The sequence below is a fragment of the Panthera uncia genome, chromosome E3 (genome assembly GCF_023721935.1).
Source record: "Panthera uncia isolate 11264 chromosome E3, Puncia_PCG_1.0, whole genome shotgun sequence".
NCBI lineage: Eukaryota > Metazoa > Chordata > Mammalia > Carnivora > Felidae > Panthera > Panthera uncia.
In genome coordinates, this window is record NC_064815.1 from 11,336,132 (window position 1) to 11,351,940 (window position 15,809).

At 38.0% G+C, this 15,809-nt stretch overlaps 1 protein-coding gene across 1 annotated transcript in view; it reads left to right on the forward strand.

Moving 5' to 3' along the window:
• LOC125928638 (phospholipid-transporting ATPase ABCA3-like) overlaps positions 1 to 15,809 on the forward strand; it is a 164,888-nt gene that overhangs the window by 86,375 nt on the left and 62,704 nt on the right. The window contains 1 exon segment of the mRNA XM_049639368.1: positions 13,408 to 13,667. Coding sequence (XP_049495325.1) covers positions 13,408 to 13,667 — 260 coding nt within the window.

Genomic DNA, 15,809 nt, shown 5'->3' on the forward strand with positions numbered 1-15,809 from the left:
CTTTATTGACCGTGTGTCTAGATGATCTATCCATTTCTGTAAGTGGAATGTTAAAGTCCCTTGCAGTTACCATATTCTTATCAGTAAGGTTGCTTATGTTTATGAGTGATTGTTTTATATATTTGTGGGCTCCCGTATTTGGTGCATAGACATTTATAGTTGTTAGCTCTTCCTGATGGATAGACCCTGCAATTATTATACAATGCCCTTCTTCATCTCTTGTTACAGCCTTTAATTTAAAGTCTACTTTGTCTGATATAAGTATGGATACTCCAGCTTTCTTTTGGCTTCCAGTAGCATGATTAATAGTTCTCCATCCCCTCACTCTCAATCTGAAGGCATCAGGTCTAAAATGTCTCTTGTAGACAGCAAATAGATGGGTCTTGTTTTTGTATCCATTCTGATACCCTATGTCTTTTGGTTGGTGCATTTCGTCCATTTACATTCAGTGTTATTATAGAAAGAGACGGGTTTAGAGTCATTGTGATGTCTGTATGTTTTATGCTTGTAGCGATGTCTCTGGTATTTTGTCTCACAGGATCCCCCTTAGGATCTCTTGTAGGGCTGGTTTAGTGGTGACAAATTCCTTCAGTTTTTGTTTGTTTGGGAAGACCTTTATCTCTTCTTCTATTCTAAATGACAGACTTGCTGTATAAAGGATTCTCAGCTGCATATTTTTTCTGTTCATCACATTGAAGATTTGCCAATCCTTTCTGGCCTGCCAAGTTTCAGAAGAGAGATCGGTCACGAGTCTTATAGGTCTCCCTGTATATGTTAGGGCACGTTTATCCCTTGCTTCTTTCAGAATTTTCTCTTTATCCTTGTATTTTGCCAGTTTCACTATGATATGTCATGCAGAAGATCGATTCAAGTTACGTCTGAATGGAGTTCTCTGTGCCTCTTGGATTTCAATGCCTTTTTCCTTCCCCAGTTCATGGAAGTTCTCAGCTATTATTTCTTCAAGTACAACTTCAGCACCTTTCCCTCTCTCTTCCTCCTCTGGGATACCAATTATGCATATATTATTTCTTTTTAGTGCATCACTTAGTTCTCTACTTTTCCCCTCATACTCCTGGATTTTTTTAACTCTTTTTCTCAGCTTCCTCTTTTTCCATAATTTTTTCTTGTAGTTCACCTATTCTCTCCTCTGCCTCTTCAATCCGAGCCATGGTCGTTTCCATTTTATTTTGCATCTCGTTTATAGCATTTTTCATCTCCTCCTGACTATTCCTTAGTCCCTTGATCTTTGTAGCAATAGATTCTCTGCTGTCCTCTATACTATTTTCAAGCCCAGCGATTAATTTTATGACTTTTATTCTAAATTCACTTTCTGTTATATTATTTAAATCCTTTTTGATCAGTTCATTAGCTGTTGTTATTTCCTGGAGATTCTTTTGAGGTGAATTCTTCCGTTTGGTCATTTTGGATAGTCCCTGGAGTGGTCCAGAACTGCAGGGCACTTCCCCTGTGCTGTGGTGTATAACTGGAGTTGGTGGGTGGGACCACAGTCACACCTGATGTCTGCCCCAGCCCACTGCTGGGGCCACAGTCAGACTGGTGTGTGCCTTCTCTTCCCCTCTCCTAGGGGCAGGATTCACTGTGGGGTGGCGTGGCTGTCTGGGCTACTTGCACACTGCCAGGCTTTTGGTGCTGGGAATCTGGCATATTAGCTCGGGTGGGTAGGCAAGGTGCAGAGGGGCAGGAAGGGTAGGCTTAGCTCACTTCTCCTTCGGTGATCCGCTTCAGGAGGGCCCTGTGGCAGCGGGAGGGAGTCAGACCCACTGCCAGAGGGATGGCTCTGCAGAAGCACAGCGTTGGGTGTTTGCATGGTGCAAGCAAGTTCTCTGGCAGGAACTGGTTCCCTTTGGGATTTTGGCTGGGGGATGGGCAAGGGAGATGGCGCTGGCGAGCGCCTTTGTTCCGCGCCAAACTGAGCTCTGTCATCCTGGGGCTCAGCAACTCTCCCTCCCGTTGTCCTCCATCCTTCTCGCTTTCCGAGCAGAGCTGTTAACTTATGACCTCCCAGATGGTAAGTCCCGCTTGCTGTTGGAACACACTCCGTCTGGCCCCTCCACTTTTGCAATCCAGACTCAGGGGCTCTGCTTGGCCGGTGGGCTGCCCCTCCGCCCAGCTCCCTCCCGCCAGTCCGTACAGCGTGCACTGCCTCTCTGCCCTTCCTACCCTCTTCTGCGGGCCTCTCGTCTGCACTTGGCTCCAGAGACTCCATTCTGCTAGTCTTCTGGTGGTTTTCTGGGTTTTAGGCAGGTGTAGGTGGAATCTAAGTGATCAGCAGGACACGCGGTGAGCCCAGCATACTCCTACGCCACTATCTTCCCTAGAATCCCCAAATATTTATTTATTTCTGAGACAGAGAGAGACAGAGCATGAGTGAGGGAGGGGCAGAGAGAGAGGGACACAGAATCCAAAGCAGGCTCCAGGCTCTGAGCTGTCAGCACAGAGCCTGACGTGGGGCTCGAACTCACTGCGAGATCATTACCTGAGCCCAAGTCAGAAGCTCAACTGACTGAGCCACCCAGGCGCCCCCTGACAGTTTCTTTCTTATATTTATGAGTCTCTCTTGGTTTTGTTGTGTCTATTTGTTTTGTTTTGTAGATTTTAAATGCAAGGGAAATTATTTGGTATTTTCTTTGATTTATTTCACTTAGCATGACACTCTCTAGGTCTATCCATGTTGTCAAAAATAGCAAGATTTCACTTTTTTAATGAGATTTATTGTCAAATTGGTTTCCATACAACACCCATTGCTCATCCCAACAGGTGCCCTCCTCAGTGTCCCTCACCCACTTTCCCCTTCCCCATCAACCCTCAGTTTGTTCTCAGTTTTTAAGAGTCTCTTCGGGTTTGGCTCCTTCCTTCTCTAGCTTTTTTTAGCCTTTTTTTTATGGCTAAGTTATATTCCATTGTATATATTTACCACATCTTCTTGATCTGTTCATCAATGGATGGATACTTGGGTTGCTTCCATATCTTGGCTATGATAAATAATGCTGCAGGAAACATAGGGGTACATATATCTTTTTGAATTAGTGTTTTTGTGTTCTGTGGGTAAATAACCAGTAGTGGAATTACTGGATCATATAATAGTTCTATTTTTAATTTTTTGAGGAACCTCCATACTGTTTTCCTCAGTGGCAGCACCAGTTTCCATTTCCACTAACACATTCTTTTTTTGCCACATCCTCACCGTCACCTGTTGTTTCTTGTGTTACTGATTTTAGCCAGTCTGACAGGCATGTGGTGATTCTCCTTGTGGTTTTGATTTACATTTCCCTGATGATAAGTGATGTTGAGCATCTTTTCATGTGTCCGTTGGCCATCTGTATGTCTTCTTTGGAGAAATGTCTGTTTTTTAATTGGATTATTTGTTTTTTAATTGGATTATTTGTTTTTTGGAGTTGAGTTGCATAATTTATATATATATAAACTATATATATACATATGTATATATACATATATATACGTACATATACATAGGTATATATCATGGATATTAACCCCTTATTGGTTATCATTTGCAAATAACTTCTCCCAATCAATGTGCTGTGTTTTTGTTTTGTTGATGGTTTCCTTCCCTGTGCAAAAGCTTGTTTGGGTGTAATCTCAATAATTTAATTTTGCTTTTGTTTTCCTTGTCAGAGACCTGTCTAGAAAAATGTTTCTATAGTCAATGTCAGATTACTGCCTGTATTTTCTTCTAGAAATTTTTGGTTTGCAAACATTTTCCTTTATTCTGTATGTAGCCTTTCCATTTTGTTGATTGTTTCCTTTGCTTCTCAGAATCTTTTTAGTTTGGTGTAGTCAAACTACTCTATCTTTTATTTTGTTTCCTGTGCTTTTGACTTCATATCCAAAAAAAATCATTGCCAAGACCTATGTCAAGAGGCTTTTAACTCAGTGTTCTCTTGTAGGAGTGGATCTTTTTTTTACGTATTCAGTTACTCTGTCTTTTGATTGGAGAGTTTAATCAGTTTTTATTTAACACAGATTTTAATAAGGAAGTACTATTGTTAATCATGTCCCATTTGCCTTGAAGTTCTTATGTCCTTCTTTTCATCTCTTGCTGTCTTCATTTCCTTTTTACTAATTTTTGTATTGATATGTTTTGATTTCTTTCTTTTTCTTTTGTGTAATTTCTAGGCATATTTTCTTTGTGGTTATCATGGGACATACATAAAACATAACAGTATATTATAAGCTGATAACAACTTAACCTCCATTGCATATAAAAAACTGTTTTCTTTACTCCCCTCATAAAACTTTAGTTATTGATATCAGATTTATATCTATTTGTGTTGTGTATTGTGTATCTTATTATTTAGTTATACTTTTTCGTTATAGTGTTTAATGCTTTTATCTTTTAACTTTTATAGTAGAATTAAAAGTAATTTAGGGGTGCCTGGGTGGGTCAGTCAGTTAAGCATCCAACTTCGGCTCCAGTCATGATCTCACGATTCGTGAGTTTGAGCCCCACATTGGGCTCTGTGCTGATAGCTCAGTGCCTGGAGCCTGCTTCTGATTCTGTGTCTCCCTCCCCTCAGCTCCACCCCTGCTCACACTCTGTCTCTCTCTCAAAATAAAGAAAGATTAAAAACAAGTTTCTTTAAGTAATTTACCCACCACCATTACAATATAAATTATTCTGTATTTGTCTGTATATTTAACACTACCTGTGAGATTTATACTTTCATATGACTTTGTATTACTGTTTACCATCCTTTCTTTCCTTTTCTTTAAATCATCCTTTCTTTTCAATTTGAATAACTCCCTTTAGCTTTTCTTATAATGCAGATATAGTGGTAGTAAACTCTCTTAGCTTTTGTTTGTCTAGTAAAATCTTTCTCCTTCATTTTTGAAAGACACTTTGCCATGTATAGTATTCTTGGTAATTTTTTCTTTCAGTACTTTGAATATATCTCATCATTCCCTTCTAGCCATCTTTTCAGGTTTCTGCTGAAAAATCAGCTAATAGTCTCATGTGCGTTCCCTTGTATGTGACAACTTGCTTTTCAAAACCCTCTCTTTGTCTTTGACTTTTTACTATTGGATTATAATGTGTTTTATTGTAGATATCTTTGGATTCATCTAGTATAGATCTTTTGCATTTGTGACCCGGAATGTCCATTTCTTTTCCTTGGTTCGGAAGTTTTCGGCCATTATTTCTTTGAATAAACTTTCTAATTTGCCCCCACTTTCTCCCCATATGGGACTCTTATATTGCATTTATTGCTCTACTTAGTGATATTCCATAAGTCTCTTGGGCTTTATTTACTCTTTTTCATTCTTTTTTGTTTTCTTTTGTTCCTCTGAGTGAAATTATTCACTTGACTAATTAATTCACTTGACCAATTAATGACTTGACTTTGAGGTCACCCATCCTTTTGTCCACTTTATGTAGTCCACTTTTGAACCTGTCTAATGAATTTTTCAATTTAGTTACTGTATTCTTCAGCTCTGCAACTTCTTTTTGGTACTTCTTTTTTTTTTTTTTTAATTTACATCCAAATTAGTTAGCATATAGTGAAACAATGATTTCAGGAGTAGATTCCTTAATGCCCCTTACCCATTTAGCCCATCCCCCCCTCCCACAACCCCTCCAGTAGCCCTCTGTTTGTTCTTCATATTTAAAAGTCTCTTATGTTTTGTCCCCCTCCCTGTTTATATATTGTTTTTGCTTCCCTTCCCTTATGTTCATCTGTTCTTTGTCTTAAAGTCCTCATATGAGTGAAGCCATATGATATTTGTCTTTCTCTGACTAATTTTGCTTAGCATAATACCCTCTAGTTCCATCCACATAGTTGCAATTGGCAAGATTTCATTCTTTTTGATTGCCAAGTAATACTCCATTGTGTGTGTGTGTGTGTGTGTGTGTGTGTGTGTGTGTGTGTGTATGCACACACCACATCTTCTTTATCCATTCATCCATGATGGACATTTGGGTTCTTTCCATACTTTGGCTATTGTTGATAGTGCTGCCATAAGCATGGGGGTGCATGTGTCCCTTCGACACAGCACACCTCTATCCCGTGGATAAATGCCTAGTAGTGTAATTGCTGGGTCGTAGGGTAGTTCTATTTTTAGTTTTTGAGGAACCTCCATACTGTTTTCCAGAGTGGCTGCACCAGCTTGCATTCCCACCAACAATGCAAAAGAGATCCTCTTTCTCTGCATCCTCACCAACATCTGTTGTTGCCTAAATTGTTAACGTTAGCAATTCTGACAGGTCTGAGGTGGTATCTCATGGTGGTTTTGATTTATATTTCCCTGATGATGAGTGATGTTGAGCGTTTTTTCATGTGTCGGTTGGCCATCTGGATGTCTTTTTGGAGAAGTGTCTATTCATGTCTTTTGCCCATTTTGTCACTGGATTATTTGTTTTTTGGGTGTTGAGTTTGATAAGTTCTTTGTAGATTTTGGATACTAACCCTTTATCTGATATGTCACTTGCAAATATCTTCTCCCATTCTGTCAGTTGCCTTTTAGTTTTGCTGATTGTTTCCTTCGCTGTGCAGAATATTTTATTTTGATGAGGTCCCAGTAGTTCATTTTTGCTTTTGTTTCCCTTGCCTCTGGAGACGTGTTGAGTAAGAAGTTGCTGCGGCCAAGATCAAAGAGGTTTTTGCCTGATTTTTCCTCAAGGATTTTGATGGCTTCCTGTCTTACATTTAGGTCTTTTATGCATGTTGAGTTTATTTTTGTGTCTGGTGTAAGAAAGTGGTCCAGGTTCATTCTTCTGCATGTCACTGTCCAGTTTTCCCAGCACCACTTGTTGAAGACACTGTCTTTATTCTATTGGATATTCTTTCCTGCTTCGTCAAAGATTAGTTAGCCATACATTTGTGGGTCCATTTCTGGGTTCTCTATTCTGTTCCATTTATCTGAGTGTCTATTTTGTGCCAGTACCTTACTGTCTTGATGATTACAGCTTTGTAGTATAGCTTGAAGTCTGGGATTGTGATGCCTCCTGCTTTGGTTTTCTTTTTCAAGATCACTTTGACTATTCAGGGTCTTTTCTGGTTCCAAATAAATTTTAGGATTATTTGTTCTAGCTCTGTGAAGAATGCTGGTGTTACTTTGATAGGGATTACATTGAATATGTAGATTGCTTTGGGTAGTATTGACATTTAGCAATATTTGTTCTTCCTATCCAGAAACATGGAATATTTTTCCATTTTTTTGTGTCTTCTTCAATTTCTTTCATAAGCTTTCTATAGTTTTCAGTGTATAGTTCTTTTCACCTCTTTGGTTAGATTTATTCCTAGGTATTTTATGGTTTTTTGTACAACTGTGAATGGGATCGATTCCTTGATATCTCTGTCGCTTCATTGTTGGTGTATAAGAATGCAATCAATTTCTGTGTGTTGATATCCTGCAACCTTGCTGAATTCATGGATCATTTCTAGCAGTTTTTTGGTGGAATCTTTTGGGTTTTCCATAGAGAGTATCATGTCATCTGTGAAGAGTGTAAGTTTGATCTCCTCCTGGCCAATTTGGATGCCTTTTATTTCTTTGTGTTGTCTGATTGCAGAGGCTAAGACTTCCAATACTATGTTGAATAACAGTGGTGAGAGTGGACATCCCTGTCTTGTTCCTGACCTTAGGGGGAAAGCTCTCAGTTTTTCCCCATTGAGGATGATATTAGCATTGGGTCATTCATATATAGCTTTTATGATCTCGAGGTATGCTCCTTTTATCCCTACTTTCTTGAGGGCTTTTATCAAGAAAGGATGCTGTATTTTGTCAAATGCTTTCTCTGCATCTATTGAGAGGATCATATGGTTCTTGTCCTTTCTTTTATTGATGTGATCAATCACGTTAATTGTTTTGTGGATATTGAACCAGACCTACATCCCAGTTATAAATCCCACTTGGTCGTGGTGAATAATTTTTTTAATGTATTGTTGGATCTGGTTGGCTAATGTCTTGTTGAGGATTTTTGTGTCCATGTTCATATGGGAAGCTGGTCTATAGTTCTCCTTTTTAGTGGGGGTCTCTGTCTGGTTTTGGAATCAGGGTAATGCTGCCTTCATAGAAAGAGTTTGGAAGTTTTCCTTCATTCTATTTTTTGGAAAAGCTTCAAGAGAATAGGTGTTAACTCTTCCTTAAATGTTTGGTAGAATTCCCTTGGAAAGCCATCTGGCCCTGGACTCATTTTTTGGCAGATTTTTTATTACTAATTCAATTTCCTTACTGGTTATGGGTCTGTTCAAATTTTCTATTTCTTCCTGTTTCACTTTTGGTAGTGTATATGTTTCTAGGAATTTGTCCGTTTCTTCCAGATTGCCCGTTTTGTTGGCATATGATTGCTCATAATATTATCTTATTATTGTTTTTATTTCTGTTGTGTTGGTTGTGATCTCTCCTCTTTCATTTTGATTTTATTTATTTGGAGCCTTTCCTTTTTCTTTTGATCAAACTGGCTACTGGTTTATCAATTTTGTTAATTCTTTCAAAGAACCAGGTTCTGGTTTCATTGATATGTTCTACTGTGTTTTTAGTTTTCATAGCATCAATTTCTGCTCTAATCTTTATTATTTCCTGTCTTCTGCTGGTTTGGGGTTTTATTTGCTGTTCTTTTTCCAGATCCTTAAGGTGTAAGGTTAGGTTGTGTATCTGAGATCCCCTTTCTTCTTTAGAAAGGCCTGGATTGCTATATACTTTCCTCTTATGACCACCTTTGCTGCGTCCCAGAGGTTTTGGGTTGTGGTGTTATCATTTTCATTGACTTCTATATACTTTTTAATTTGCTCTTTAACAGCTTGGTTAGCCCATTCATTCTTTAGTAGGTGTTCTTCAGTCTCCAAGTATTTGTTACCTTTCCAAACTTTTTCTTGTGGTTGATTTTGAGTTTCGTAGCGTTGTGGTCTGAAAATATGCACGGTATGATCTCGATCTTTTTGTACTTACTTAGGGCTGATTTTTGTCCCAGTATATGGTCTATTCTGGAGAACATTCCATGTGCACTGGAGAAGAATGTATATTCTGCTGCTTCAAGATGAAATGTTCTGAATATATCTGTTAAGTTCATCTGGTCCAGTGTTTCATTCAAAGCCATTGTTTCCTTGTTGATTTTTTTATTAGATGATCTGTCCAATGCTCAGAGTGGGGTGTTGAAGTCTCCTACTATTATGGTATTACTATTGATGAGTTTCTTTATGTTTGTGATTAATTGATTTATATATTTGGGTGCTGTCACATTTTGCGCATAAATGTTTGCAATTGTTAGGTCTTCTTGGTGGATAGACCCCATGATTATGATATAATGCCCTTCTGGTTGTCTTGATACAGTCTTTATTTTAAAGTCTAGATTGTTTGATACAAGTATGGCTACTCCGGCTTTCTTTTGTTGACCATTAGCATGATAGATGGTTCTCCATCCCCTTATTTTCAATCTGAAGGTGTCTTTAGGTCTAAAGTGGGTCTCTTGTAAACAGCATATGGATGGATCTTGTTTTCTTATCCATTCTGTTATCCTGTGTCTTTTGATTGGAGCCTTGAGTCCACTGACATTTAGAGTGAGTAATGAAAGATATGAATTTATTGCCATTATGATGCTTGTAGAGTTGGAGTTTCTGATGGTGTTTTCTGGTCCTTTCTAATCTTTGTTGCTTTTGGTATTTATTTATTTTTATATGTATATTTTCGTCTTTTCTCCCCTCAGAGAGTCCCCCTTAAAATTTCTTGCAGGGCTGGTTTAGTGGTCACAAACTCCTTTAATTTTTGTTTGTCTGAGAAACTTTTCCTCTCTCTCCTTCTATTTTGAATGACAGCCTTGTTGGATAAAGAATTCTTGGCTGCATATTTTTCTGTTTCAGCACATTGAATATATCCTGCCACTCCTTTCTGGCCTGCCAAATTTCTGTGGATAGGTCTGCCACAAACCTGATCTGTCTACCCTTGTTTGTTAGGGACTTTTTTTCCCTTGCTGCTTTCATGATTCTCTCCTTGCCTGAGTATTTTGATAATTTGACTATGATATGCCTTGTTGATGGTTGATTTTTGTTGAATCTAATGGGGGTTCTCTGTGCTTCCTGGATTTTGATGTCTGTGTCTTTCCCCAGGTTAGGAAAGTTTTCTGCTATGATTTGCTCACATAACCCTTCTACCCCTATTTCTCTCTCCTCTTCTGGGACCCCTATGATTCTGATTTTGTTCCTTTTTAATGAGTCACTGATTACTCTAATTCTTAAATTATGCTCTTTTGCCTTAATCTCCCTCTTTTTTCTGCTTCGTTATTCTCTGTAAGTTTGTCCTCTATATCACTGATTCTCTGTTCTGCCTCATCCATCCTTGCCGCCGCTGCATCCATCCATGGTTGCCGCTCAGTTATAGCATTTTTAATTTCATTCTGGATATTTTTTACTTGTTTTATCTCTGCAGAAAGGGATTCTAATCTATTTTTGACTCCAGCTAGTATTCTTATTATCGTGATTCTAAATCCGGGTTCAGACATCTTGCTTGTGTCTGTGTTGGTTAAATCCCTGGCTGTCGTTTCTTCGTGCTCTTTCTTTTGGGGTGAATTCCTTTGTTTTGTCATTTTGAAGGGAGAAAAGGAATTAATGAGGTAGAAAAATTGAAAATAAAAAATTAAAATTAAAAAAATATTAAAATTAAAAATTAAAAACACACACACACACACAAATAAAATAGATGATGCTAGATCCTTGGTGTGTTTTGCTCTGGGTGTTGAAAGTGGTTTGACAGATTAGAGAAAAAAAGGTCGGAGCAGAAAAAAAAGGAAATCATTTGAGAATTTGAAAAAAATACACTGAAGTAGACTAAAATGAGATAATGGGGGTAAAATAGAATTTGAAAAAATTTACAGAAAAGTAAAAAATATAGTAATAAAAATTAAAGAAAAGTATTTTTAATAACAATTAAAAATAAAAATGAATTTTTTCTCTTTCTGTATTCAAGAAAAAGAAGTGCAAAAGAGAAAAAGAAAAAAAAAAGAAAGAAAGAAAATTGAATAGATGAACCTGCTAACAGATTGAAGTAGGGCTGAAATTACTTTGTTTTCCCCTAGAAATCAGTCTCTGTAGTGCTTTATAGTCCATAAACTAAGCTGGTGGATAGACTTGTGTTCTTGAAGAGCAAAGTTGGCCCCGGGCTCAGTGTAACAGCTCCGCTCTCCACTAGAAGGCACTGCAAGCCTACTGGGGTGGATTGTTGCAGTGCTCATAGGTGCGTATGCACATGCCTGGGAGTGGTGAAAATGGCACCACCCAGCTACCCAGTCTGTTCTCCCAGATCAGCAATCATGCACCCGTCCTCTATCTTCAGCTTTCATCCACTCCCTGCTTTTTCACTCTCTGTGACCAGGCCCCAGGCAGTACCTCTCTCCTGAGTTTTGTCTCAGATGCAGCTGTTTTCCCTGGCCCCTTACTTCTGAAGGACTGCGGCTTTGACCTGTTCTGCCCCTCTGCAGGAGGGTCTCACCAAGCAGTGGCCGAATGAGCAATGGCCGAATGTCGGCTGCACCTAGGAACACTTGCTGGACCCTGCTGCTGTCGGTGTCCTGAGACTGCGGCCAGGTGCCAGCCTGCCCCAGAAAAAGTTTGCAAGATAGTGTAGCAGCAGCATTTCAGGGATTATGGAAAATCACAACACACATCTGGCACCAGGCTTCACACTTAACGACCTTGTTCCAGCACCAGTGAATGTGACTGTTTTATGGGATCTGCTGGGACCAGGTGGCTTCAACAGTCTCTACCAAATGTCCTTCCAGCAGTGGAACCACTTTTCCCTGTGTGGCTCGAGAACTTCCTGGACCCCACTCTGTTCCTGGGGATTCGCCCTTCCCACCAGAGCACCACCAGGTATCAAGCTGAGGAGTTGCAGCCTTTGCACTCCCTTTGTTTACAGTGCTAATGGAATTTAAACCTTCTCCTTTCTCCTTTTTAGTTTAGTCCCTGTGGCTGTTTCCAATTTTCCACTTTCTCTCCAGCTGCTTTTGAGGAGGGGTACTTTTCCCATATTCTGCCCCCCTCCCCAGTCTCTGTCCTCTCTCCACCCACAAAAGCGGTTCCCTACCCTCAGCAGCTTCTTGCTCCCCAAATTCACCTCTCTGTGCCATGTACCTGATGAATTCTGTAGTGCAGGTTATGCAGACTATTGTGCTAATCCTCCAATCAGTTTCCTAGGTGTGTAGGATGGTTTAGTATTGGTCTGGCTGTATTTCATGGATGTGAGACACACAAAAAACTTCCATGCTGTTTCGCCATCTTGGCTCCTCCTCGGAGCCTCTTTTCGGTACTTCTTAAGCTTTCTGTTTCTTTGTTGAAATTCTCACTTTGTTCATGCATTGGTATCCTGACCTTGGTGAGCATCTTTATTATGTTATTTTAAATTCTCTGTCAGGTAAGTTATATAGATCCCCATCTAATAGAGCCATATTCTGGATATATATGTTTTCTTATTGGAAAACATTTCTGTGTCTGCTTCTCTTGATTTTTTCCATCCCATTTAGTGTTATATCTTCTAGTTTCCTTGCATGGTTTTTTCATTTTTATAATTAAATTTGTGAATAAAATAATAGTGGAGACTAAAGTAATTGATAATTATCCTCAGTAAATGGTATACCCTGGTCTATTAGGCCACTGTTATGGAAGACTGAGTTAATATAACCTGTATTTGAGCGAATATTGGGATGTATTACACCTTTATTTAGATTCTCTTTATCACTGTCTTCAAGTGTGTTAGTAATAGGATCAGGATTTTGCTCTTAGCAGAGGATGGCATCTGTATATGAATGAGATCATGGGGATCTCTTGAAGCTATAATTCAGTTCCCAGCTTTTAGATCTGACAAATGCTCTTTGCTTTCCATTTCTAAACTATTTTCTTTACCTCAAAGGTTTTCTCTCTGTGCTGCTGCCCTCTTCCTACCCTTTAAAGGCCTATTGTAATAAAGGACTGATGTACCTCAGAAGTATTTTTCTTAGCTTTTTTGTCCTGTCCTGAGCTATCAGAGTACCACTGCAATGTTTTCACAAAGTTCTGAAGAGCCCTGAAGGCATTTTTGTTCATTTGTTTGTTTGTTTGTTTGTTTGTTTTTACTGCCTTACCCTTCCCCCAACCCCCAGCCACACCTTTGAGAGCTTAGGGCAATGCAGGTAGTGGAGGTGGAGACTACTTTGGAAAGGTTTCTCAGATCTCTGAAGGAAAGGACTTGTATCTGATTAATTTGCTCCCTTACATATAATAGGCACCAAATGTATATCTGTTTAGTGAATATTAACCTTGTTTTCTCAGATTTTAGTGTCCGTAGAACAAGAGACTATGTAACAGAGATTTTTCCCTATCTCTGTTCTCTCAGTCCCTAAGAAAATTAATGAAATTACAAAAGAAGTATTTACTAGATTTCTTAGACTTGTAATCATATGATTAGAATGCCTTATATTCTACCTCACCCAAACCATGGAAAGCCAAGTGTGGTCTCACAAGAATATTGGAAATACAAAATTGTTTTATTCATTCTTCTAAATGGATTTTCTCAGGTGTGGGATACCACATGGTCATGGTGAAGGAGACTCACTGCAATGTTGAAGAAATCTTAAAATTTATTCAGTATCATATACCAGAAGCCACTTTGGAGAAGAATGTTAATAATGAAATATCTTTTCTTCTACCCAAAGAGTATACACACAGGTATGAGTCCAAAGAATGTAAAATGATTGATGTTTAGATAACCGGATGTTATTATTGCTTTTTCTGGTTTCTTTGGGCATAGCAAATAGAGTTTATTTAACAAACCAAAACTCCAGTCATTGCTATCACTTGCACTGAAAGGAAGGATTCTGCTTTTGGCTATAGATTCCTGGTTTTAATTGGTTATAATGGATGGTATTGGTAGAGTAAAATTGTCTGGTGAGTGAAGTGAATGGAAATATAAATATAATGAGATAAAATTTAGTGGTGGCTCTTGAAGTCAAGATGACAAGAACTTCGAGTAAATAGGCAGTTTGACTACACTAGCTAAGCAAGCTTTTCTTCAAAGGGAATCACAAAGAATAATAACTGTACCTAAGACAACCATCCTAATAAAGGGAAATGGAAACTAAGCGTACTTATCAGAGACTTTCAGAGTATGATATTTTTATCTTCTTGTAATATACAAGTAAGTAGTTGATGTAGTATTTCCTAAAGTAAAGCCAGTTGTCATATTCAAGAAGAATATGAAGGACTTTAATGCCCTCTTTTCTAGTAAATCTGAAAGTTCTTGAGAATCAGCAGCATGGTATAGTGTGATCAGGCACCAGAATGGAACTAAAATTCTAGTCATATTCTGGAATAAGAGAATGAAATATCATGGAGAATTAGAAATAAAATTCTAGATATGTAACCTCAGAGATGCATGGTGGTTGACTCATTCAGTAAAGTTGGGAGCCAGATGAGTGCTTTGGCCCATTGTGACATTTGTGATCCATGTGAAATGCACAGTCTCTCTTGAAGGAGACATAAAGGTAAACCACTTCTTTAAACCTATCACACTATCTGCCTGTCTTTATTCATGTGGACACAAATGGCATTCTCAAAAAATGTCTAAAACTGGAAATGAAAATATTCTGAAGGAGATGGTATTTTCTGTGTATTTGTTTCATATTTATAAAATGTATTCTTATTTATTGTATCATATCTTCATATTCATATTGATAATATCTTCTCCATATTTTATCATACCTTCATATTTGGAAGCAAAGGATGTTTATCACATATTCTTACTAATCATTTGGGCTTCAAGAACAGAAAAAGAAAGAATATCCAGAAGGTGAACAACTAACTATAGATTGCTGGGCAATAAATTCAGATTTAGAATGATGGACTCACTACAGAATAAACTGAAAGCCATGAAATTAGGGAAGAATGTGTTTTTCTAACAGGGAGATGTTTTAAAGTATGAAATAGGAAAAACAATTTTAAGACAAAAATACCTATGGGTCTATTTTTTCAGAGTATAATATGAAAAAAAAAGAAATGATGGTTACAATTCTTAGTGATCTTTCATTCCAGCTAAGATTTTCATAGCTAATAATAATTGAGCACTAACTGTTTGCAAGATATTGTTCTAATACGGAATTATTCACAAATCTGAATAAACAATAAGGAAGAGAAAAAGAATGTTAACAGCATATACTTGTATTCTGATTCATTGAATGTATCTCGTAAGGAAAGTACTCTTGAAACTTTACAACAGTGTTGTAACTTGCTGTAAAACAGTGCTGAGACTTGTTGGAATGAAGCTTAAGTTCAGAATGTAGCAGTGGAGTGATATGCAGCCTTCCGAAGGCACAGAGACATAAGATGGGTCTCATAATAGTGCTACATATCAGGGAATATTTATAGGCTTAAAGTTCATGAGTTAGAGACTGTCCTGCTCTCACTCTTTTTTTCTGTCTCAAAAATAAATAAACATTTTTTTAAATTTTTTGAAGAGGCTATAAATATAAAGGGAAACCAGCAGGTGATAATAGGGAAAAAAAGAAACAAGTATAATTTTGTGAAACTCCTACAAGTTAAAAGGAGGAAGTGTGTTATTCCTGATATAAGGTTTAATTAAGCAGGACAACATAATAAAGAGAGTAATCAAGTATAGTCATGCAACAAATATTTCATTTACCTCAAAGCAGATTTCCTGATGGGTCTCTGAGGATTGTCGCCAACAAATATGTCTTAGAAAAGTGGAGGAAATAAAAAACAAACTAACTCTGTATTTCTAATTCTGATAATCAAGAAAATGTTGGTTGAAGGAAAAAAGAGTCAGATATTTTACAGAAAATGTACAACATCATG